Genomic DNA, 24,956 nt, shown 5'->3' on the forward strand with positions numbered 1-24,956 from the left:
ATTCCTCAAATATAGGAGGTGGGAAACAGCAACAAAAGACTGAAGTTTACTTTAGGCACTTATTGACCTATGTCTGGCAATTTCTGGGTTTAAGGGATAGAAGTCAGTGAAATAGTTTCTGCCTCTAAAAAGCTGCGTATGGAGGTAAGGTATAGTGATGCGCACGCCTAGTACCAGCTATTTAGGAGTCTGAGGCAAAAGGATGACTTGGGCCCAGGAGTTCAAGTCTAGGCTGGGCAACACAGCAAGACTCTGTATCTAAAAAATAAATAAATTAAATTAATAAAAATAAAGCTGTATATTGAAGCATTTTATAAATTAGAAATATCTCAGAAATTTAAGAAACTATATCTTCTTGGCCTTTTGGCTAAGACCAAGTGTAGACATTAATAATATTGCTATTTTAATAATTTTTTTTTTTTGGTGGGGGGGGATGGAGTCTCGCTCTGTTGCCCAGGCTGGAGTGCGGTGGCGCGATCTCGGCTCACTGCAAGCTCCGCCTCCCAGGTTCACGCCATTCTCCTTCCTCAGCCTCCCGAGTAGCTGGGACTACAGGCGCCCGCCATCACGCCCGGCTGATTTTTTTTATTTATTTTTAGTAGTGACAGGGTTTCACCTTATTAGCCAGGATGGTCTCGATCTCCAGACCTCGTGATCCGCCCACCTCAGCCTCTCAAAGTGCTGGGATTACAGGCGTAAGCCACAGCGCTCGGCCTATTTTAATAATTTTTATATCAATAATATAATACTAAAAGATTCCTGAGATATGTTATTTTTATTCAGATTTATGTCAAGGTGTCCATCTAATTTCAACATTACTTTGCTATTCGAAAATGTAAGAACCTAGATATTTTGCCTTCTTATAGAGAATAATAAGAGAAATGTCCTTCTCCCTGAGCTAAATCAGTTATTAACACTCAGTGAATTGAGTGATTGATCTTTTCAAAGTGAGTACTATAGATTATTTTTAGTTGCCTTACTTATAAAATTGTGGCAATGACCTAGGGAGTCTGTGACTTAGCCTGATCCAGACGGATGGATCAAAATCAAAGGTGGAACCAAGTCTCACAAATCCTACTTCTTTTGGGAACAAACGTGAGGAACCGGTGACAATAATCAGCAACCATCAGACAAATTCCAAAAATAAAAATAAAAATAAGCAGGACCTTATAATTCTGACACAATCAAATCCCAAGGGATTTGCTTATTCAACTGTCTTTGAATTACAAAATAATTATTTTGGAACTGCAAAATTATTTTGAAATGTGATATATTTAAAAATTCACGGCCAGGCACAGTGGCTCAAGCTGTAATCCCAGCACTTTGGGAGGCCAGGGCGGGCGGATCATTTGAGGTCAGGAGTTTGAGACCAGCCTGACCAACATGGTGAAACCCCATCTCTACTAAAAATACAAAAAAATTAGCCAGTCGTGGTGCCTCATGCCTGTAGTTCCAGCTACTGGGGAGGCTGAAGCAGGAGAATTGCTTGAACCGGGGAGGAGGAGATTGCAGTGAGCCGACATGGCACCACTGCACTCCAGCCTGGGCAACAGAGCAAGACTCCGTCTCAAAAACAAAAACAAACAATAAAATAAAATTCACATGAAACAACCGGAAAAAAGAAATATTATGATTAAAATGAAGAGAAAAGCAGCAGGAGCATTCATTTACAGAGTGAATACAAACCATTTTGTTCTAATAACCAGTTTCCTTAGATAATCTTTCTGAATTTATTCCTTTTCAATTTACTTAGTCAAAGAAATAAGTAACCTAACTTTTTTCACTGGTTAGAAGGTGAAAGAAACAGATGACAGCTGAATTACAGTCATCACTGCGTGATTTCATAAGCTGTTACTTTCCCAAGTGGTAAAATCTATCCTTCCTTACCATAAAAAAAAATACACATTTCTCCCTTTGAACTTTTTGAAGCACTTTATTCAGCAGCAAAAGACATTCTTTAGATCCCCTGAGATACAAAGGTGATATTTTCTCCAAGATGAACGTTCACTACGCCATCAATTAATCAGTGATGTTAAAACACACTGAATACAATTAACTGTTTTACATGCCAGCATAATACCCTCTTAATAGTCACATTAAACATTAAGAGAATACTATTTCAGCCGTTTCCTCTAATAGGTTGTGCTATATACTCCTTTGCCTTCTTTTTCTTTTGTGATTATTCAAAGGAGGCAAGACAATAAGAGTATGAAGCACAGGGTAAGTACAAGACAATTTTGCAAGGCACTGAACTCCTATAATAATCTTCATTCAAGATCATTAATATAGTAGTTTTAAAAAGATAAAATGATAGCTTCAATCTAAATAAGTTCTAAAGATAACACATCAAGATCCATAGATGCAATTTAATCCTCACATTATACATTATACTGATTAACAAGGTAATTGCAAAATAAATTCCATGGTGGAAAAATATCAAAATATCAACAATATGTATCATGTGGAAAGGTGAGGTTTTTGATAATCATAGTACATTCTTTTTTCTTTTGAAATATATTTTCTACATTTATGTATACTAATACTAATAGATATGTCAATTAGAACTTTGTAGCTTATCTCATTATTATCATTTACCTAAACAAAACTAGAATTAAAATATAACTACTGTGGTATTTATCTTCCTCTAAGCTTAGAAAAGATATAATAGCAGGAGATCATCGAAAGTGTGAGAATTCAGTGTGCACATGCTTAGACAGCGTTGACTTCCATATACTCCCTTAAAGTTCCCTATTCCTCATATTTCAGATTCTACTACATATAGTTATTTTTAGACTATCAAGTCACAAAATTGAATTAATCACACCCTTCATTTCATTGCACATTTTCAGCATCTGTGCAATACCCCTTTTTAAATTTTACCTTTCTACTTTTTACTACCTTTTTCCCATGCATCCACCATTCTCACCTCACCCCACCCTTACATATTTAATTTATACCCTACCAGTATATCATTGCTATATTCATTTAGATATATGTGTATCTTTCAAGATGAATTTGGTGTTTCTGGGCATATGCATGTAATATCCTTGAAAGTTATTCTTTTATAAATCTCATATTGTTTATTCCCCAATTTGTCATGATATTTTAAGAGCCATCCAGATAAATATTAATCTAGAACATTATTTCTGAGTGCTGAATATAACTTTATTATGTGTCTATCCCTTATTTTATTTCCCATTCCTCTGTCAATGGACATCTAGACTTTCTCCATTCTTACTACCATAAACATTGCTGTGAAAAATATTCCTAGGGACATGTGCAAGAGACCTAGAAGTGTAATTGCTACATCATTGAGAAAGTATAAAGATAGTTAATTTATCAAGTACTTTCAGGTTGCTCCCTGGAATGGTTGCAACAGCTTACTTTCCCTTAAGTTGAATGGGAGATTTCTTATTTCCCAACATCCTCATCACTGCATGATATTCTCAGACTTTCCAATTGTTTTAATTTGCAGTTCTCTGATTACAGAGTAAGGGTAAGTCACTCTTCATTTGCTTATGAACCATTTGGGATTCCCAGTTTATTTGTGTATTTTCTGTTTCAATAGTAGAACGCAAACTTCATGGGTGCTGTTGTTTATTTGCATCTCCATTCCTTTCCTGATTAGTTTTAACATAAATTTGTCTAGTCAATCTTTTAAAAGAAAAGCCAGTTTTGGGTTTTTATAGTTCATAGTTATATGTTTAGAATACGTTGAATGAATGATGAATAAGTAAAAAAGGAATGTCATTTGCTGTGTAACAAACAACTGCACAACTCAATGACTTATAACAACAAACTTTTTATCCTCACTCACCAAGTGCCCACCTACCTGTGGGTAGTTGTGGCTCTGAAGAGGCATATTGGGCATGGCTCCAGCCTGCAATTTGATTGAGGTCTGCAATGAGAGGAAACTATTGTTTAGATTTTTTAAAACTTAGATTTATAGTTTACGTGTTCCAAATTCCTTTTCTTTAAAATATAGGAAAAAAAATGATACCGAATATTTATGACCCAGTAAGCCTAGGAAAACATCTTGCAAGCTGAGTTGTCATGAAAATATCTTGAGTAAGATTATATTTGATTATTCTCTCTGCTTTAGTACTACTTAATATGTTTTACTTATATTTTCTGACTTTCATTGTAAAGATGATAAGCCTCTCCAATATGGCAAATTATTTTACTACAGAGACTGTCTTAACATAACATCTGCCCAAGGTTTATTTTAAAAAAAAAAAAGAGCATGTTTCAGAAAATTGCATGAAGTCATCAAATATGTCTTATGTCTCATAGCAGAGTTGCTATTCAGTCAGTATACATGACCATACAAGTTGTTAAAATATTGAAACAATCCTATATACATGGTAAATAGAAGCCACTTTGAGCCCCTGCCCCATGCCTCTGCCCCAGCCCACCAGAGGTGTACTCATAATCCCGACATGAAGGGCACAGCATCCAGGAAGCTGCTCTAGCAGTTTGGCTGGTGTTTGTTCTGATTGGTCAGTGCCCTATGTTGTACTAATTGTTATATATTTTAAATATCACGTCTGAAGATAGGAAATAGCGCATATTCTCATGTACAATTTGTAAATAAACTCATGGGATTTTGTCGGGGGTGGGGGTTGAGCTTTGTTCCTCCAACAAATACGCACATATACATACGACATGCATGACACCTATGTATACTCTCCAAAATCTCTGGGATAAAGAAAGCAATACAGTGTGTCTCTCTTCCTGAAGCTGTTTATATTAAAGATGCCTCTGGCAGTTTTTTACCTAAACACGTTACAAAGCTTCACTTGTTCCACACTTTTCACATCTCTTGGTTAACTTCTGGATTGATTCCTTGTCTTACTTGAGCACATCCTCCCAAAGTGTTTTCAAACAGAATTTTTGTCAGCCTTCTGAGGCCTTGTGTACCTTACAATAACTTATTTCAGCCTTACATGGAATTAATTGGATATAGCATCCTAGCTTCAAATTTCTCTTATTTCAACAATTTCTCTGTCCTCTTTCTATTAAATACACTCAGCCCTATGTATCTTCAGGTTCTGCATTTACAGATTCAAACAACCTGGGACCAAAAATATTCAAGAAAAAAACAAATTAACAATTAAAAAAATACAAATAAAAACCAAAACAGCATAACAACTATTTACATAGCATTCCTATTGTATTAGGTATCACATGTAATATAGAGATAATTGAATGTATACAGGAGGATGTATGTAGATTATGAGCAAACAAGCCATTTTATATAAGGGAATTGAGCATTCCTGGATTTTACTATGAAGGCAGTGGGTCCTTGAACCAATCCTTGAAGATACTGAAGAAAGACTGTACTAATATCACTCTTTCATCCTGCAAAATTCTGTGACTGTATCTTAACCTTTTCTCTCAGTTTTTTAGCACTGCTTTGTCCTTCCTGAGTCCTTCTAGAAGAGTTGATTGACCTGATCTTTCAGCTCACTAATTTGTATTTCAAGTGTGTTCACTCTGAAAAGCAGTATCTAAAAAACATCTATAAGGTTTATCTAATACCATACTTACTGAGTTATTTCAGTTGTTAGGTTTTTCATACCGAATATCTCCAGTTGGTCCTTCATAACTGATTTTTCTGATTCATGTTTCTAATTTCCTCCTTTGGGTCTCTAAAAATATTTATAGTCCTTTTTAAAAAATTATTACACTTTTGAACTTTTTTTCTATCTGATCCATTCATTTGGCTTCCTCTTTTATTTTTATTTTTTTAGCTTCCTCTTTTAAAGATATCTGTTTGCCTACCTTCTTTTCATAGTACATACATTCTTCACATTTTGTGATTTTGTTATTTTTTTCCTGTGAACATACAGTCCCGTATGGTCTTGGATAATATTCAGATGATTTAATAACAAGGACAGCATGGACACCAACTAATCCTAACAGAATGCTGAACATATTAGAACAGATAGATGCTCACTGTAACTACCTGATATAGGCTCAATGACTGTCGTCCTAACTAGAGACTATCAGCTAATCATACTAATTAAGTGTACTATTATACCCTGATTAGTATCCTCAGATTACAAAGTTATTGTACCAAAAATCTCCTCCTAAAAAACCAATTCTGATGTCGATTTGATCTAAACTGGTTGACAACATAATTTCTAAATCTTTTCCCTGCAATGATTAAAATATAATCCAACAGCTTCTTAAGATTTAAAGATAAGATTTTTAAGATCATAAAAGGTTTAACATAAGAAAGACTGTACTAATATCACTCTTTTGTCCTGCAAAATTCTGTCACTATGTCTTAACTTTTCTCTCGGGTTTTTAGCACTGTTTGTCACTTCCTAAGTCCTTCTAGGTAAGGACTAAGATAAAATAATTCCAAGAAAAGACCTCATACTAGGAAGTCTGTTTACCATACAGCAAGAGTATTCTTTTTATTTCCAAATTAGATAACCTGCTACAATCATGAATTATTTTACATAGTTTATTTATATTAAAATTTAATAAAACAGTGGTAAAGTTTAACTGGTACTTTAATACTATTCTCTTTTTTTTTTCCAAGTCAAAGCTGTTTTATTATCATTCACATTATTTCATAGAAAAAGGAATGTAGCAAACGTCAGGGTCAGGGTTGTACATAAAAAATCCAGGTTTGTAGAGGTCGCGTTATTTACATCTGGGAGCAGGGCTGTCCCAGCATCAGGCACAGCAGCTGCACTTGTCCGACGGCGCTTTGCAGATGCAGCCCTGGGCACACTTGGCACAGCCCACAGGACAGCAGGAGCAGCAGCTTTTCGTGCAGGAGGTGCATTTGCACTCTTTGCACTTGCAGGAGCCGGCGCAGGTGCAGGAGTCACCGGCGGCACAGGAGCAACTGGGATCCATGGCGAGCTGAAGAGGCGGCTGGAGTCGGGACAGGTTGTACACGGGCTCGCTGGGACTTGGAGGAGGCGTGGTCAATACTGTTGTCTTTTTAAACTTTTGTTCAACATTTCAGTATCAGACTATTTCTTCTTTGGCACTTGCTTTCAATTCGCCTATCTTGCCACTAGATGGAGAGCGATGCCACTAGGTGGAGGGTGATGCCTACCACTAGATGGTACTTAAATTTACCTTCTTGCATTCAACAGCCTAAAAGATAGCTGTTTAAGTTTAATGTGTATATACAGGGTCTTGTCTTAATATGGTGAAAAATTAATGTTCCAGTTTCAAAAGCGAACTTATAACATCTTTTTTCCTCTAGGTCATTGAAACAAGAATTCTCTCTCTCTCTCTCTCTCTCTCTCTCTCTCTTTAAATTGTTTTTACAGACGGGGTCTCCTTCTGTCACTCAGGCTATAGTGCAGTGGCATGATCATAGCTCACTGTAGCCTTGAACTCCTCGGTTCCCACCTCAGCCTCCCCAGTAGCTGGGATTACAGACTTAAGCCATCATGCCTGACGAGCCTTCTTTAATACCTATGCTACAACTCCATGTACTTATTTGGGAAGAAAAGGGAAGATGGTTAGCCCCATGAATAGTGATAATAATAATAATAAAGTTATCACCATTTCAGGATGGTGCTGTACATGCCACCTGCTGGAGAAAAAAGATCTGGGAGGTGTTACACTGACAGCCTGAGGGTTCCCCAGGAATTCATTTAGCCTCATTAATTCGGGGAAGGGTAGTTATTCCACCAGCGAATTCCAGCAAGCGAAATGGCAGCTTTGGACATTTGGGCCTCTCTAGTTTCTTTGAGTTATACAGTGCTTCCTTACAGAATTTATTTCCTTCCATGGATCTTACAGTGAGTAGCCAGATATCTAAATCCTGGGCTCATGCACAAGTAACCCCCAGACCTCATAAAATTATACTGCTGTATATTCGTACGCTTACATTTCAAGTCTAGCATTTGCATCTAAATTCATTTGGCTGCATCATAATCAAGTCACATAATCTTGCTTTCATTTTAAGTCTTACAGGCTTCAACTAAGTTTAATTTTGAAAACAAGGCAGGGTGGGATGGCTTACTCCTGTAATCCCGGCACTTTGGGAGGCCAAGGCGGGTGGATCACTTGAGGTCAGTAGTTTGAGACCAGCTTGGCCAACATGGAGAAACCCCGTCTCTACTAAAAACATGAAAAATTAGCCAGGCGCGGTGGCTCACACCTGTAATCCCAGCACTCTGGGAGTCTGAGGCGGGCAGATCACTTGAGGTCAGGAGTTCGAGACTAGCCTGGCCAACATGGTGAAACCCTGTCTCTAATTTAAAGAAAATACAAAAATTAGCCAGGCGTGGTGATGCATGCCTGTAATCCCAGCTCCTTGGGAAGCCGAGGAAGGAGAATCGCTTCAACCGGGGAGGCGGATGTTGCAGTGAGCCGAGATCAGGCCACTGCGCTCCAGCCTGGGAGACAGATCGAGACTCCATCTCAAAAAAAAAAAAAAAAATTGAAAACTGTAAAAAGAACATTTTTTTACTATATACTTGAAAGATCAAAAAAGAAGTGTCTATCTACCAATACAGAGCTACTGTAAGAGGTCACTAGACATCAAGTTATTTATTTCACTGGTAATAATTTTACATGGTTGAACTATCATGTTAAGTTTCTCACCATGCGAGATGCGAGATGATTCATAAATACATTGCTGGGAAATACTGGGGAAACAGATCGTCTAAAGACTTAATTGTGGCCGTGCACGGGGGCTAATGCCTATAATCCCAGCAATTTGGGAGGCCGAGGCCAGAGAATCACCTGAGGTCGGGAGTTCGAGACCAGCCTGGCCAATAGGACAAAAACCCCATCTCTACTAAAAATACAAAAATTAGCCTAGCGTGGTGGCGTATGCCTCAAATCCCAGCTACTCTGGAGGCTGAGGCACGAGAATCTCTTGAACCCGGGAGGCGGAGGTTGCTGGTGAGCAGAGATTGGCCACTGCACTCCAGCCTGGGTAATAGAGTGAGACTCCATCTCAAAAAAAAAAAAAAAAAAAAAAAATCTAATCGTAATTCACTTGTGGTGAGAATTAAAATCTTCAAACTAGCCAAAGAAATTCAAAGTTTTTAAATAATACGTCACTTTCCTTTTCAAAAGCATTGACAGATGTATTAATCATGATTGACAATATGGAACAAAGATCGCTGGAAGGAGTATAAACTGGCATAACTTTTCAAGAGAGCAATTTTGCAATCATTATCAAAAATTCGAAAAGTATTCATATTGTTTAGGGAATTTATTTTATTTATTTATTACAGAGAAAATTACGTAACAACCAAAAAATTTAAAACTCAAGGGATGGTTAAACAAATCCTAATACATAGTTCTATTTCCATTACAATCAACATCGAATAAGCTTTCCGTGCCTTAGAAGTTAGAAGGTAAAAACTACGTTTCCCAGACATCTTCGCAGGAAGGGCTGCGGAAGGGTTTGGGTTCCGCCAATCAGATGCACCGTGTGCAGCGACAGGGCGGCTGCGGTCCTTTTGGATGCTGCCAAGCCAGGCCGAGACTGCTTTGTTCTGCCAATGGCAGCCTCGGGCTTATAGCGCTTCCACCTGACACTGCTGCCTTTGGATCGCAGGACTACACATGCCATTTCTGGAGAATGGAAGTTGTTCCTAAACGCTCACACAGCGCCTGCCCCTACAATTCCAAACAGTTTGTAAGCCATCTAATGGTTTGCAGCCAGTGATAAATTCCTTTCTGCCTATTTATTCTGGAAGAGCAGTCTGCAACTGAACCATATCAAATACAGTATCGATATGGTAGAATATGGCACATCAATTTAAAAATCAAGGTTGTTAACTAATATTTAATGGCACAGGGGTAAATTCTGTAACTTTTTTATGGACACAATTTATTTTTCACTGATTTATAACTAGATCACTACTCATGCCAAAAACTATTTTCGTAACGGGCCTGTGGAGTCTTTCAGAGCGAACAATTAAACACATGTGAGTAGTTTCGCTTCGTTGTAGGGAAAATTAAAAATGATTTTTAAACACAATACCAAAAGGATTTCCCTCCTTGACTCGGCTGCGATTCTGTGGCTGTACTACCCAATTTATCTCAAAAGGTTTTATTTTTAGGCTTAATTCGTGTATCAGCCAAAGTAGCCTGTCTTAGAAATTCAAGCAAATTTGGCTCAAACTTATTTTACAAAATAGTGGAATTCCTGCACTCCTCTGGTTTCAGTAGTGCAACCAATTCTTGGGAAAGAGAAGGAAGGTGAGAGGGTGGCTTAGATATTTTTTCCTAACAATTGAGTGATTTTTTGCTTGCTGTCCCCATTTTTCTTTTACAAAAGGGGAAGGGAACTCTGCCTCTTACTCCTCTGATGCGAATTAGATCACTTCCCTTAGCAGGTAGAAGCAGCACAGTCAATTTTGGTTTTAAATGATTTTTTTCTGCCTGCATTTCACAAGTCTACTGAGTCATTACATTATCAAATGAAAACACTTTGTAATCAGAGAACACATCAACATGTTCTGCATATGTTTGGGATAAAGAATATGCAATGTAGAAAAAAGGTAAGGTTAGTCATTCGGAGGAAGGACTATAAAACATTTTCTGAAATGCCCTTTTTTGTATTTTTTCTTAACATTTTAGAATATAATTTTAGAAAGGAGCATGCTTTGGACAGACTAGAATTTAGGGCTCATTGTGTGACTTACCTTTGTTGTCCTATTAAATCTTCCCAAGATGCCACTACACCCACTTCAGACCCATGAGCCTCAAAGTGTCTAGGAGGCTGTTTGATATGCAGACTAAAGTGAGATTTAAGATCACATAGCTCTTGGTTCAAGTTTGAGTTCCTTTATTACTTTAGTTAACCTAAGTGTCTTTTTTTTCTTTCTTATTATGTTGACACTTCAGAGAATAAATTTCATTTTTAAAGATGTCTTATAATGGCATCTTTTAAAATGAGATTATAGGCCAGGCGCAGTGGCTCACGCCTGTAATCCCAGCACTCTGGGAGGTCAAGGTGGGCTGATCACCTGAGTTCAGGAGTTCAAGGCCAACCTGGCCAACATGGTGAAACCCCATCTCTACTAAAAAATATTTAAAAAATTAGCGTGGTGTGGTGGTGCACACCTGTAGTCCCAGGGAGTGCTGAGGCAGGAGAGTCGCTTGAACCTGGGAAGTGAAGGTTGCAGTGAGCCAAGATTATGCCACCGCACTCCAGCCTGGGCAACAGAGCGAGACTCCATCTCAAAAAAATGTATAAATAAATAAATAGGGATTATAACAGCAATTTACTTATAGGGCAATTATAGATTAAATGAGCTAATGCATGCATTTAAATTTTAGCATGTAAGGGTATACGGCCCTAAGTGTATGTAAATAGTGAAGAAATTGACCCAAACTGAACTTTTTATCTTCCCTCCAATACTCAGTATTCTGTATTCCTTATCTGTGATTACGATGAGGACGTCTTTTAGATCAGCAGTCCCCAGCCTTTTTGGCACCAGGGACCAGTTTAATGGAAGACAATTTTTCCATGGACAAGAGAGACGAATGGTTTCCGGATGAAACTATTCCATCTCAGATCATCAGGCATTAGTTAGATTCTCATCAGGAGCTTACAACGTAGCTCCTTCACATGCACAATTTGCAATGGGGTTCACAATCCTATGAGAATCTAATGCCACCACTAATCCAACATGAGGTGGTGCTCAGGTGGTAATGCTCACTTGCTTGCCTGCTGGTCACCTCCTACTATGCAACCCAGTTCCTAAAGACCATGGACCAGAATCTGTGTCATGGGGGTTGGGGACCCCTGTTTTAGATGCTTTTTTTTTTTTTTTTTTTTGAGACGGAGTCTCACTCTGTCGTCCAGGCTGGAGTGCAGTGGCACGATCTCAGCTCACTGTAACCTCCACCTCCAGGGTTCAAGGAGTTCCCTGCCTCAGCCTCCCTAGTAGCTGGGATTATAGGCTCCCACCACCACGCCCAGATAATTTTTGTATTTTTAGTAGAGACACAGTTTCACTGTATTGTTCAGGCTGGTCTTGAACTCCGGACCTCGTGATCCACCTGCCTCGGCCTCCCAAAGCGCTGGGATTACAGGCGTGAGCCACTGCACCTGGCCTTAGATGCTTCGTGAGAACATTTGTTGTTTACTTCTCTGAGCTGGGTATAATTTTGATTCTTTTAAATTAAGCCACGAGAAGAAAATGTCAGAATAGCAATAATATTACCTACTACTCAGGGATTTAATAATATTTAGAAAATGTAAACTGAAATGGTTGTTACTAACAGCAATTTCCGCCTCAGAAGACATAATACAAGCAGTCAGAACACTTCTCTCTTTTGAAGCAATCATCTAGTCATATTCCAAGACCTGACCACTTATTGTGGGCAAAACTTTGTGTCTTCTCTCTTCTCTCTAAAAAATAGAGCCACAGTAAAACTACTGCCAATAATGATAACAATGTTATTATATTAATTTATATGTTATGTTATTATTATTGTAGCTACTTTTTTGTACTTACTGCTATATGCCAGATAACACCCATGCTTTACCTGCTAAATCTGCACAGTGACTCTCTGAGGTAGATATTTTGATTCCCATGTACTGTCACAGAGGAGGACACAGAGTACAAAGAGGTTAACTTGATTAATACAATCAACTGAATAGCTCCTAAGTGGCAGAGTCTGGATTTGAACAGAGAGCCCCGATTCTGGAGTTCTTAAAGAGATATAGATAAAATCTTGAAGAGTTCAGCTGCCCACCAACCTAATCTAATCACTAAGTGTTTTATTAATTTCAAACAGGTGAATGGAGTCCCTTGAATTGCTTAACACTTGTTTGTTGTTGTCTTTTTTTTTTTTTTTTTTTTTAAGATGGAATCTCCATCTGTTACCCAGGCTGGAGTGCAGTGGTGCGATCTCGGCTCACTGCAAACTATGCCTCCTGGGTTCAAGCCATTCTCCTGCCTTACCCTACTGAGTAGCTGGGATTATAGGTGTCTGCCACCATGCCTGACTAATTTTTGTATTTTTAGTAGAGACAGGGTTTCACCATGTTGGCCAGGCTGGTCTCGAACTCCTGACCTCAGATAATCCATTCTCCTTGGCTTCCCAAAGTGCTGGGATTACATGTGTGAGCCACTGAACCCGGCCATTGTTGTTGTCTTTTTTTTTTTTTTTTTTTTTTTTGAGATAGAGTTTCTCTCTTGTTGCCCAGGCTGGAGTGCAGTGGTGCCATCTTCGCTCACTGCAACCTCCACCTCCCGGGTTCAAGCGATTCTCCTGTCTCACCTGGGACTACAGGCACGCACCACCATGCCTGGCTAATTTTGTATTTTTAGTAAAGATGGGGTTTCTCCATGTTGGTCAGGCTGGTCTCAAACTCCCAACTTCAGGTGATCCGCCTGCCTCAGCCTCCCAAAGTGCTGGGATTGCAGGCGTGAGCCACCGCGTTCAGCCCTGTTGTTGTCTTTTGAGGCAAGGTCTCACCTCTGTCACGCAGGCTGGAGTGCAGTGGCATGATCACAGCTCACTCCATCCTCCCACCTCAGCCTCCCAAATAGCTGGGACTACAGTCATGCAACACCACACCTGGCTAATTTTTTAAATTTTTGTGGAGACAGAGTCATGCAGTGTTGCCTAGGCTGGTCACAAATTCCAATCAATCCTCTTGCATCGTCCTTCCAAAGTACTGGCATAATAGGCATGAGCCACAGCTCTTCCAGACACTTGTTAAAATGGCAGATTGCCAGGCCCCACGAAGAGCCTCAAATCTGATATCTGGGATTAAGACTAGAAATCTGCACTTTTGACAAATTTTCCTTGTGAATCATATACACTGTATAGTTTGAGAACTTCTGATCAAAAGGATGAATTTCAAACTCCCTATTTGTACATTAAAAACAATGCCTTGGGCAGTGCCTGCTTTGTAATAGATGTTCAACAAATACATGTGGGAAAAAACCCAAGGAGCCAGGAAGAGAAGAAAGCAAGGATGACTAATCAGGCTACTTAATTTTTGGATAAAATTAAGTCTTAAGATGAAGGAAAGGAGGATAGACTAGATCCTCTACAGACATTTTGCACATATTAATTTCAAACTTCAGTCAGCTTTCTGCCATATTTTTCTTTCTCCAAAAGGTTAAGAAGCCCTTGAGAAACAAATACAATGATTAACTAAGTGTACATTTAACCACTCAATTTCTAAATGCCTTTCATTCTTTTCTTCTTTTTATTACAAACTTCTCTGCTTGCACTGGCATGCAAACTGGTTATGCTGGTCAAATGAGTCAATTCAGAGGAAAGCGTTAATTTAGATGAGAGCGTGTTTGTGTTGAAATCTTCCAGAGGCACACATAGTCACATGTGCACAAAAAATGTGGCTTCATATCTGTGTTCCAGTCAGTCTAAACAATTTTTTAAATATTCCTGGAAATTTGTCCTGGAAGCTGCTTTAGAAAGTTTGGCACAATTAAGTCCAGACTTACCCAAGTAAGAAGTTCCCTTTCGATTTTTCAATCACTTCCTTCCCCTTATCCCCACCACTGGTTAAAAAGAAAAAAAGAAAAAACAGTGATATACTTCTACCACATTCCACTATTTAGAATAATAGAAAATTAGAGCTAAAACTACTAAGAGCCATGCTTAAAATTTTTATAGCATTTAATGCTTGTAAAGGTAGTTTCATTTCACGTGCACAGCTCATTTGATCTTCACAATAACTCTGTGGTTGACATTTTATAGATGAAGAAATCGAAGCCATGTGACGTGCCCAAAGTCAACGAAAGTTCAAGTTCCATATCGTTTTTCTTTTTTTCCTTTCTTTCCTTTTTTTTTTTTTAATTCTTTTTAGACAGGGTCTCATTCTATTGCCTAGGCTGAAGTGCAATGATACGATCCTGGCTTATATCAGCCTCCACCTCCTGGACTCAGGGAATCCTCCCGCTTCAGTCTCCCAAGTAGCTGGGACTACAGGCATGTGGCACCATGCCCAGACAATTTTGCGGGGGGTGTTTTTTGTAGAGATGGGGTGCAGGGGTCTGTCCTGCAGACCCTGACCCAACGACAGATGAATAACGTGCACTGACACAGATATTCTGCTTTGCCAGTCTGGCTGAGCATCCAGGCCACTTACAGACACCAAGAAGAGTGCCGTAAATAGTTGGAACCTCCAGCCTAGACAGCCAGCAAGACTCACATTCATTCAGTAAAGATTAATTGACAAAGGCTTGAGTCAGCACCACTAGAGGGTAATTGACATTGCGGACCTCCCGAGTAGAAAGCAATTAAGCATCCTAAGATTAGTCTTAGGACCACATGAGTAAACAAGCTAGTTAGATAAACTCCCCCACATTCCTTTGTATCTACTTTAACCTATTTAACTAAAGGTAAAGGGACTAGGCTGCCTTCAGCTAGATCTATTACTGAAGTTATGCAAACTCTCAGGCCTTCCAAGAGGGTTTGTGGCTATGATAACTAAAATTTTTCCCACCAGCCTGACTGAACCCCCACAATGGGGTTTCCCCATTTTGCCCAGGCTGGTCTCAGAACACCTGGGCTCAAGTGATCCACCACACTGAATCTCCCAAAGTGCTGGGATTACAGGCATGAGCCACTGCACCTGGCCATGAGTCCAGTTTCTTACTGGACAAAGGAGAAAATATAGGAAGAGAGAGAATAATTTATATAGAGTTGATTGAATGCTGGTCACTGAATGATAGAATCCAGAGCTGTTGATATCTTCTGTTTATTCTTTTTTTTTTCTCTTTACTAAATACTTCTTTGATAATTTTGATGTGACAGGCATTCTGCTGGGGCTCCATAGTAACTTAAAATGTATCTATAATTATAATTGTTGTAATGGAGACAAGTACAAATGCAGTGGGAATGTAACTAATAAATGCAGGTTAGTCACTCAATGCTTGCAGAGCCCAATTAGCAAAAGCGAGGTCTGGTATAAACAAAGTGATTTATTTCCCAAGCTAGCTTAGGGGAAGAAGCACAGGAGTCTTAACTTTAAATTTACTACTTTGTTTCTGGAGCAAAAGCAGGCACTTTTTTTCTTTTTCCTTTTTTTTTTTTTCATTTTCTTTTTTCTTTTTCTTTTTTTATTTTTTTATTTTACTTTAAGTTCTGGGATACATGTACAGAAGGTGCAGGTTTGCTACATAAGTATATGTGTGCCATGGTGGTTTGCTGCACCTACGGACCCATCCTCTAAGTTCCTTCCCCTCGTCCCCAACTTCCCAACAGGCCATGGTGTGTGTTGTTCCCCTCCCTGTGTCCATGTGTTTTCATTCTTCAACTCCTACTTATGAGTGAGAACCTAAAGCAGGCACTTTTAAAAGGCAGGAGAGGAAGTGAGCAAGGTGAGGGGTCTGCATGTTAGCTTGGTCCCTTACCTACCAGGAGGTCAAGCTGGTGACTTCTGGCATTTTTGTGGGCAGGACTATGATAAAAACTCCCTAGCTGGGAGAGAGTAGCGGACATGTTTTTCAATTGTTATCTCTTGAGGTAACCCTCTGGTGGGTGAGAGTTCCATAGCAGGCATGCTTTGGTCTATAAATCGACTGTTAACTCTCAAAGAGAGTTCCATCTTAGAGTGCATAGATGAACTTACCCTGTAGGGAGTGTCTGGTGAAGGGGATGGTAAAAGGCTATATTGTCATTACTAAAAGACTAAGTAGAAAGTGGAGAACAGGGGTGTATCAGTCCATTTTCACACTGCTATAAAGAACTACCTGAGACTGGGTAACTTATTTAAAAAAAAAAGGTTTAACTGATTCACAGTTCTGCATGGCTGGGGAAGACTGAGGAAACTTACAATCATGGTGGAAGGTGAAAGAGAAACAAGCACCTTCTTCACAAGGTAGCAGGAGAGAGAGCATGAAGGGGGAACTGCCACACACTTTTAAACCATCAGATCTGGTGAGAACTCAGTCACTATCATGAGAACAGAATGGGGGAAACTGCCCCTATGATCCAATCACCTCCCACCAGGTCCCTCCCTTGACATGCGGGGATTACAATTCAAGATGAGAGTTGGGTTGGGATGCAAAGCCAAACCACATCATTCCACCCCAGCCCCGCCCAAAGCTCATATCCTTCTCACATTTCAAAACACAATCATGCCTTTCCAACAGTACCCCAAAGTCTTAACTCGTTCTAGCATTAACCCAAAAGTCCAGGTCCAAAATCTCAACTGAGACAAGGCAAGTCCGTTCTGCTTATGAGCCTGTAAAATCAAAAGCAAGTTAATAACTTCCAACGTATGATGGGGTTACAGGTATTGGGTAAATGGTCCCATTTCAAACGGGAAAAATTGGCCAAAACAAAGGGGCTACAGGCTCCAATGCAAATCAGAAACTCAATAGGGCAGTCATTAAATGTTAGAGCTCCAAAATAATCTCTTTTGACTCCATGTCTCACATCCAGGGCATGCTGATGCAAGGGGTGGGCTCCCAAGACCTTAGGCAGCTCTGCCCTTGTGGCTCTGGGCAGGGTACAGCCACTGCAGCTGCTTTCATCTGGTGGCATTAAGTCCTGACATTGAGTGCCTGCAGTTTTTCTAGGCACACAGTGCAAGCTGTCAGTGAATCTTCCATTTGGGAATCTGGAGGACAGTAGTCCTCTTCTCACAGCTGCATGAGGTGGTACCCCAGTGGAGACTCTGTGTGGGGGCTCCACCCCACATTTCTCCTCTGCATTGCCCTAGTATGAGCTCTGCATGAGGGCTCTGCCCCTGCAGCTGACTTCTCCCTGGACATCCAGGCGTTTCCATACATCCTCTGAAATCTAGGTGGAGGTTCCCAAAGCTCAACTCTTGTCTTCTGCACACCTGCAGGCTTAACACCATGTGGAAGCCATCAAGGCTTGGGGATTGCACCCTCTGAAGCAATGGACTAAGCTGTACCTTGTCCTCCATTGGCCATGGCTGGCACTGGAGCAGCTGGGACACAGGGCACCGTGTCCCAAAGCTGTACAAAGCAGGGGGGCCCTTGGCCTGGCCCACGAAACCATTTTTTCCTCCTTGGCCTCTGAGTCTGTGATGGGAGGGCCTGCTGTGAAGAACTTTGAAACACCCTGGAGAGGTTTTCCCCATTGTCTTGGCTATTAACATTTGGCTTCTCTTTACTTTTGCAGATTTCTGCAGCTGACTTGAATTTCTCCCCAAAAAACAGGTTTTCCTTTTCCACCACATGGTCAGGCTGCAACTTTTCCAAACCTTTACACTCTACTTCTCTTTTAAACCTAAGTTCCAATTTCAGATCATCTCTTTGTGAATGCATATGACTGTAGGCTTTTAGAAAAAGCCAGATCCCACTTTGAATGCTTTGCTTCTTAGAAATTTATAAGCTGAGCATGGTGGCTCATGCCTGTAATCCCAGCACTTTCGGAGGCTGAGGCAGGCAGATCACGAGGTCAGGAGATTGAGACCATCCTGGCCAACATGGTGAAACCCCGTCTCTACTAAGAAAAATACAAAAAAGTAGCTGGGTGTGGTGGTGGGTGCCTGTAGTCTCAGCTACTTGGGAGGCTGAGGCAGGAGAATGGTGTGAACCTGGGAGGCGGAGCTTGCAGTGAGCCAAGATCATGCCACTTCACTCCAGCCTGGGCGACAGAGCGAGACTCTGTCTCAAAAAAAAAGGAAATTTATTCTTCCAGATAACCTAAATCATCTCTCTCAAGTTCAAAGTTCCACAGATCTCCAGGGCAGAGGCAAAATGCTGCCAGTCTCTGGAGTAAAGCATATCAAGAGTGACCTTTACTCCAGTTCCCAATAAGTTCCTTATCTCCATCTGAGACCATCTCAGCCTGAACTTCATTGTCCATATCAATATCAGCATTTTGGTCAAAATCACTCAACAAGACTCCAAGAAGTTCCAAACTTGTTCCCATGTCTTTCTGTCTTCTTCTGAGCATGCCAGACTGTTCCAACCTCTGCCCATTATCCAGTTCCAAAGTCACTTCCGCATTTTCAAGTGTCTTTATAGCAGTGCCTCAAACTCCAGTACCAATTCTCTGTATTAGTCCATTGTTAAACTGCTATGAAGAACTACTCGAGACTGGCTCATTTATTTAAAAAAGGTTTAATTGCTTCACAGTTCCACATGGCTGAGGAGGCCTCAGGAAACTTATAATCATGGTAAAGGGTGAAGAAGAGGCAAGCACCTTCTCACAAGGTGACAGGAGAGAATGAAGGGGGAACTGCCACACACCTTTAAACTGTCAGATCTTTTGAGAACTCACTTCTCACTTTTGAGAACTCAGATCTTTTGAGAACACCATGAGGGAAACTGCCCCCATGATCCTATTGCCCCATGACCAGGTCCCTTCCTTGACACATGGGGAAGGATTACAATTTCAGATGAGATTTGGGTGGGGACACTGAACCAAACCATAACAAGGGGAAAAGGAAAAAGAGAAGAGAAAATAATAATAGTTATTCATTCCCTTTTTCTTAAGAAAAATGGGGATACTCGGTTACAGGAACACAACAGAGACAACTAATTCTGTTAGGGAGAGGTTGTCAAGGAAAAATTTCTTGGTGAGATGCAGAATTAGCTGAAACCTGTAAGAAAAAATCATGTTTTTCAGGCAGTGAGTACCCAGAGAACGGTCTAGAAAGGAGCATATGACTAACTCATGGATTTATTCCCATTGTATGTCTCTGTAGTGTTGTATACTATTCCTGTTGTAACAGTTGCCACCAAGAGATGTAAATTAGCCATTGTCTGTACCTTAGCTCCCTTTCCCCTTCACCCTCACTTCCCCACTGTACTGCAAGTGCTGGAGATGTGAGGTGAGGAGAAGGCTAGATCCCAGATCCCTAGCATGAGTAGGTTAGTGGACAGTGTGGGTAGTGGTGGATCAAGGGGGTACTGTTGAGCTTTTTAAAATTGAGCTAATCAGGAGACATCTAAGAAAAGATGTCAAGGAAACAACTGACATCAGGTGAGAAGTCTGACTGAAGTAATCATTCTTGTATAGATGATGATTAAGTCACAAGAGTTGTTGAGCTCGCCAAAGGAAAGCTCTTTACCTTTCAGCTGCCTCAAAGCAATCTTGTTTACAATGAGAGGCAGTTAAATCCAAGCACACATTACAGTAGAATCTACAGAGAAAGGTAGCTGTATTTAGATTGTGGTTTTCTCAAAAAGGAGAGTTGAAATATTTATCCTAATGTTGATTATCTACGAATAGAGTTAGGGCAAAGTTCTCTATTTTGATCTATGAGCTATAGAGCAACTGAACATTTTTCACCCAGTATTATACTACACTTATTATTTTGCATATTTTGTTATTTCATTTTTCCTTCATGTCCATCTTTTTGTTTGCAAATAACAAAAAGCAATTCGAGTTATATTAGAGGAAAAGGAAAACTACTGTGAGGGTAAATGTATCTGTCCAAATCGAAGGGTAGAATGCAACCAGGTCTCAAGAACTGCCGCTGAAATCTAGAATGCTTTAAGACAAATGAGATGTGTTTCCCCATTTCTGGTTTCCCTTTGCATATTTTTATGCTTCTATACTGGAAGATAAATCTTATTTACTACTAAGTCCACATAATGGTCAAAAAGTGACTGCCTGTAACTTCAAATTTTCATGAGTTATAGTTTCAGCCACACAAACAGGATGATTTCCAGTCTGATTCCCTTTCCAAATTCTGGGAGAAGTGACATTGAACCTATTCCCATCCCTATTTACTCTCATCAGCTGTGGCCAGGATATCCTATAACATCATACATATATAGCTATGAGTGCTGTGTATCTGAGGGGCAGTTAAGCATAATGGTGTGCTGAAGCTTGCCTGTAATGACTTATAAGAGCCAGTTGTTAAATTTTTAAAATTTTTGTAGACTGGTTGTTAAACATAGGGATTATTAAAAAATAAATTATACAAAGTTAATAATATTAAGTATAGTTAAGTAAACTATATTAGATACAAAAGTAATAAATATTCAAAATTCACCACTTCCTGATTCTTTCAATTATAACTTAATATTATTTGTTCTTGAGGTTATTTACATTTACAATTATTGCATCTGTATGGTGAAAATACTATAAAATTTTGTTACTTCTCATTTCTTCCTGTGTTCAGTGATGAGATGTCACATAGATAGTTTGAAATTGGTCATGGTAGGAGTAATTACACCACATAAATTGACAAACATTACAAATAAGTTTTGTTTTGCTTTGTTTTTCTGGAGAGCTGGTTGTTAAACATTTACCAGTTCACTACTGGTAAAAGGAGTCATTGTCAGAAAACACATTTTACCCCACTACAATATCTACTACTTCTACTATACTAGAAGATAACTTCCTTCAAAGTAACAATAACACATTTGCTTGCAATGTAATTGTTTCTTCCACAGTATTTGGCATTCTAATTAAGTTATAAGAAAGCTGATACATGGCTTGGCTACCGTGATTAGAATTTAATTATTCATGACACTTCTAAAAAGCCCTGCTATCAGAACGTTTATGTCCCCTGCCTCCAAAATCCGTTTGTTGAAATTCTAAGCCCCAAGGTGTTGGTATTAAGAGGTTGGGCCTTTGGATGGTGATTGGATCATGACAGAAGAGCCCTCGTAAATGGGATTAGTGCCCTTATAAAAGCGGCCCCAATGAGCTTGTTTTCCCCTTCCAAAATATGAAGACACAATCTATAATACTTTGTTATAGCAGCCCCCCAGAAATAAAACATACCCACATACAAATGTTGTTTTTGTTTCTTTTTCCTGTTTCAAACAGTATCTTACTCTGTTATCCAGGCTGGAATGCAATGGTGCAATCATTGCTCACTGCAACCTCAAACTCCTGGGCTCAACCACACCCAAGCAACTTTTTGTAGAGACAGGGCCTCATGTTTACATTCTACAAGCATTTTTTTTTTTCCAGAGATAGGATCTGACTGGGTCTTCCAGGCTGACATGCAGTGGCAGTGTCATACCTCACTGCAGCATTGAGCAACCTGGCTCAAGCAATCCTCCCACCTCAGCCTCCCAAGTAATTGGAACTACAGGCATGAGCCAACCACACAATCACACTCAGCTAAGTTTTTAAATTTTTGTCGAGACAGGGCCTCACTATGCTGCCCAGGCTGGACTCTGACTCACGTGAGCACGGGGATGACTCTGAGTTCTGTCTCTTGTTCACAAGGAATTTCCTTATGGGAAAACTGCGAGGGAAGCATGTAGCTTTTTCATTTTTGTAGCTATCTTATTTAGGAATAGAATGGGAGGCAGGTGTGCCCATTGCAGTTCCCAGCTTGACTTCCCTTTGGCTTAGTGATTTTTGGGTCCTGAGATTTATTTTCCTTTGACAAGAGTAAAGTGAGTTTTCTCAGGTTGATAATAATGATGATCAATTGCTGAAGTACTTAGCACTAACATGCATACACACAACAGGTTAGTGATAAGTACTTCGCATATGACTTGCTGAAGAAAAAACCATTGGATTAGCTATCCTAGTTAAAGAAAACAAAATGAGGTTCAAAGAAGTAAATAATTTGCTCTGGGTAGCAGAGCGAGGATTCAAGCCACATCCCTAACTCTGGAGCCAGGGCTCTTCACCTCTATGTTACGCTTCTCCACGTTCACATAGCTTCTAAGCAGTAAATGTTTGCTAAACTGCTAATCTTATTTATGCCCAAGCCCGTACTCCTAAGCAATGAGAAAATGTATGACAGATTATATTTTCAAGTGTGTTTTGACCCAGTCCAATATTTTCAGATCTGAATTGATTCTTCAGAGTTTCTTTTCTTCTTAGCAACAGGTCCTGAGGACTGCAGTTTACTTGCCTCTTCTCTTTGGAGTAGTCATCCTGGAAATCACCTCTGAGAAGTCTTAGAATCACTGTCCCACCAGCTCTAATCTTCTTTTCTCATCCTGAAGTTATGCTAAACACATTATTTATTAAATGGTGGTGGTGGTGGTGGTGATCATCTTTTTTTTCCTCTGGTGCCTGTTTTGGTAATCTGTGTGGTATAAGGAGACAAATGTCACATACACAAGAAATTGCAAAAGTTGTAGAAATCTAAATGTTCTTTCTACTTTGCAGTTTTTGACCTTCTTTCTTAGGTTGTATCTTAAGGCCTCACTAGATTCTTTATCATCAAAGTGGTATCACAAAAACTTTGTCCAAGAAGAGGGTCAGAGGGAAATTGGGTGGAAATGTGCTTCTGAATGTCTACAAAGACATTAAGTGAAAGTACATAGGATTTGCACCCCACTTCCTGTTTGGAATTTTGGAAGCAGAGTGCCTAGAGCCAATGTGAAGGCCACAGTAGAGTTAAAATGGTTAAGTAGCATGTTTAAGCAGGGGGAGCCTAGGAGATTGTCTCTTGGTTTCCTAAGATGTGAAGAGAACTAGAAATGCCCATGTAACTCTGGAGGTGTGTGCAAGTTAACCATGGACTGAGTGAGTTTTTCTCCAAGGAGTCACCACTGCGAAGGCCAGTGCTAGGGTCAAATGGAGTATGCACATAAGTGAGTCTTGAAAAATCCACAGTACCAGCAAGAGCTGAAGTGAAGAATCTGGTCAGCCTGAGGAGATGGTGGGTTGTGATCCTTATAAGAAATTGCCATACATTGGCTGGGCCAAAAGAACAGAGCATGAGTTACAGCAGTCTCATACACTTCAAAACAGAAACAGAAACTGAAGCCTAACTACCAAGAGAAATAAGGTGCACTCTTATTATGCCTTCAAGTTCCAGGAGAGAAGGAGAACATTTGGGTCAGTCACTCTTCTTAGCTTGGGTAATGTTCTCTGATTGTCTGCTTTGTATGAATCAGGATCCTATCAGAAAACAGCATGAATGCCAATTAGGGGGAGTTTAATAAAGGGACTCTTTACAAAAGTGCGGGCAGAGTGTTAAGAAACTATACAAGATAGTGCCTTACTATCCCAATTAGTCAGCTTGGGCTTCCATAACAAAATACCACAGGCTGGATGGCTTAAACAACAGGAGTTAATTTTCTTACAGTTTTAGAGACTGGACAGTCCAAGATCAAGGTTCGTTCTAACAGGGTACAATATCCGGTGAGGGATCCCTTCCTGGCTTACAGACAGCTGCTTTGTCCTCACATGGCCTTTCCTTGGTGCCTGAATGAGAAGAGAAAGCAAGCTCTCTGGTGTCTCTTTTAATAAGTACATTAACCCAACTGGATCAGGACCACACCCTTATGAACTCATTTAAGTTTAATAACCTCCTTAAGGTCTTATTTTCGAATATAGTCATATTGGGGAATAGGGCTTCAACATATGAATTTGGGGGTGGATGGAGTTCATTCCATAGCACTACCCTGGGCCTGGATGGGCAAGTGGAAGGCAGAGTTACTAGAGCCCAGATAGAATAGATGTATAGATAGGGTTGAAAAGGAATTGAGGTCATGGATAGAGAGACAGAGCTACCCTATGTTAACCCTACATAGAGGGAGCCATGAAAGTAAATAGTTCAAAACCCTTACTTTCTTCCTATCTTCAAATGCCTGAACTCAACCAAAACTGAGAGAAGATAAACGATTATTGTGTAGTCCCTATGAATGAGATTCTTAAGGAATAGAGCAAGGTGGAAAATTGATCAGGGTGGCCACAGATATCCAGCACACCTTGTATCAAGATGCCACCAAGAAGCCGGCGTGATGGCTCACAACTGTAATCCCACCAGCTTGGGAGGCCGAGGTAGGCGGATCACTTGAGGCCAGGAGTTTGAGACCAGCCTGGCCAACATAGTGAAACCCCATCTCTACTAAAACAACAAAAAATTAGCCAGGCATGGTGCCGCGCACCTGTAATCTCAGCTACTTGGGAGGATGAGGCAGAAGAATGCTTGAACCCAGGAGGAGGAGGTTGCAGTGAGCCGATATCGCGCCACTGCCCTCCAGCCTAGACAACAGAGTGAGACCCTGTCTCAACAACAACAACAACAACAACAACAACAACAAAAAGACTAAATGTTTACTCAGAAGAAACTTAGTTCCTAATAAAGTAAAGATAACAAGTCAGGC

The 24,956-nt window shown here is 40.0% G+C and overlaps 1 protein-coding gene and 2 pseudogenes across 1 annotated transcript; 1 reads left to right on the plus strand and 2 right to left on the minus strand.

The window, feature by feature from the left end:
* LOC101138063 (UDP-glucuronosyltransferase 2A3-like) overlaps positions 1 to 24,956 on the minus strand; it is a 476,474-nt pseudogene that overhangs the window by 387,744 nt on the left and 63,774 nt on the right.
* Positions 348 to 506, plus strand: LOC115934519 (uncharacterized; annotated as a pseudogene).
* Positions 6,534 to 6,907, minus strand: LOC101131917 (metallothionein-2-like). The gene has a single exon (XM_055385837.2). It carries the CDS (start codon positions 6,874 to 6,876, stop codon positions 6,691 to 6,693), a length of 186 nt encoding a protein of 61 aa, XP_055241812.2. The 5' UTR covers positions 6,877 to 6,907; the 3' UTR covers positions 6,534 to 6,690.

This window comes from Gorilla gorilla, chromosome 3 (genome assembly GCF_029281585.2).
Source record: "Gorilla gorilla gorilla isolate KB3781 chromosome 3, NHGRI_mGorGor1-v2.1_pri, whole genome shotgun sequence".
NCBI classification, from domain to species: domain Eukaryota; kingdom Metazoa; phylum Chordata; class Mammalia; order Primates; family Hominidae; genus Gorilla; species Gorilla gorilla.

Coding starts and splice junctions, on each gene's coding strand:
- LOC101131917 (XM_055385837.2), bottom strand. CDS start 6,876: ATGGATCCCAGTTGCTCCTGTGCCGCCGGTGACTCCTGCACCTGCGCC.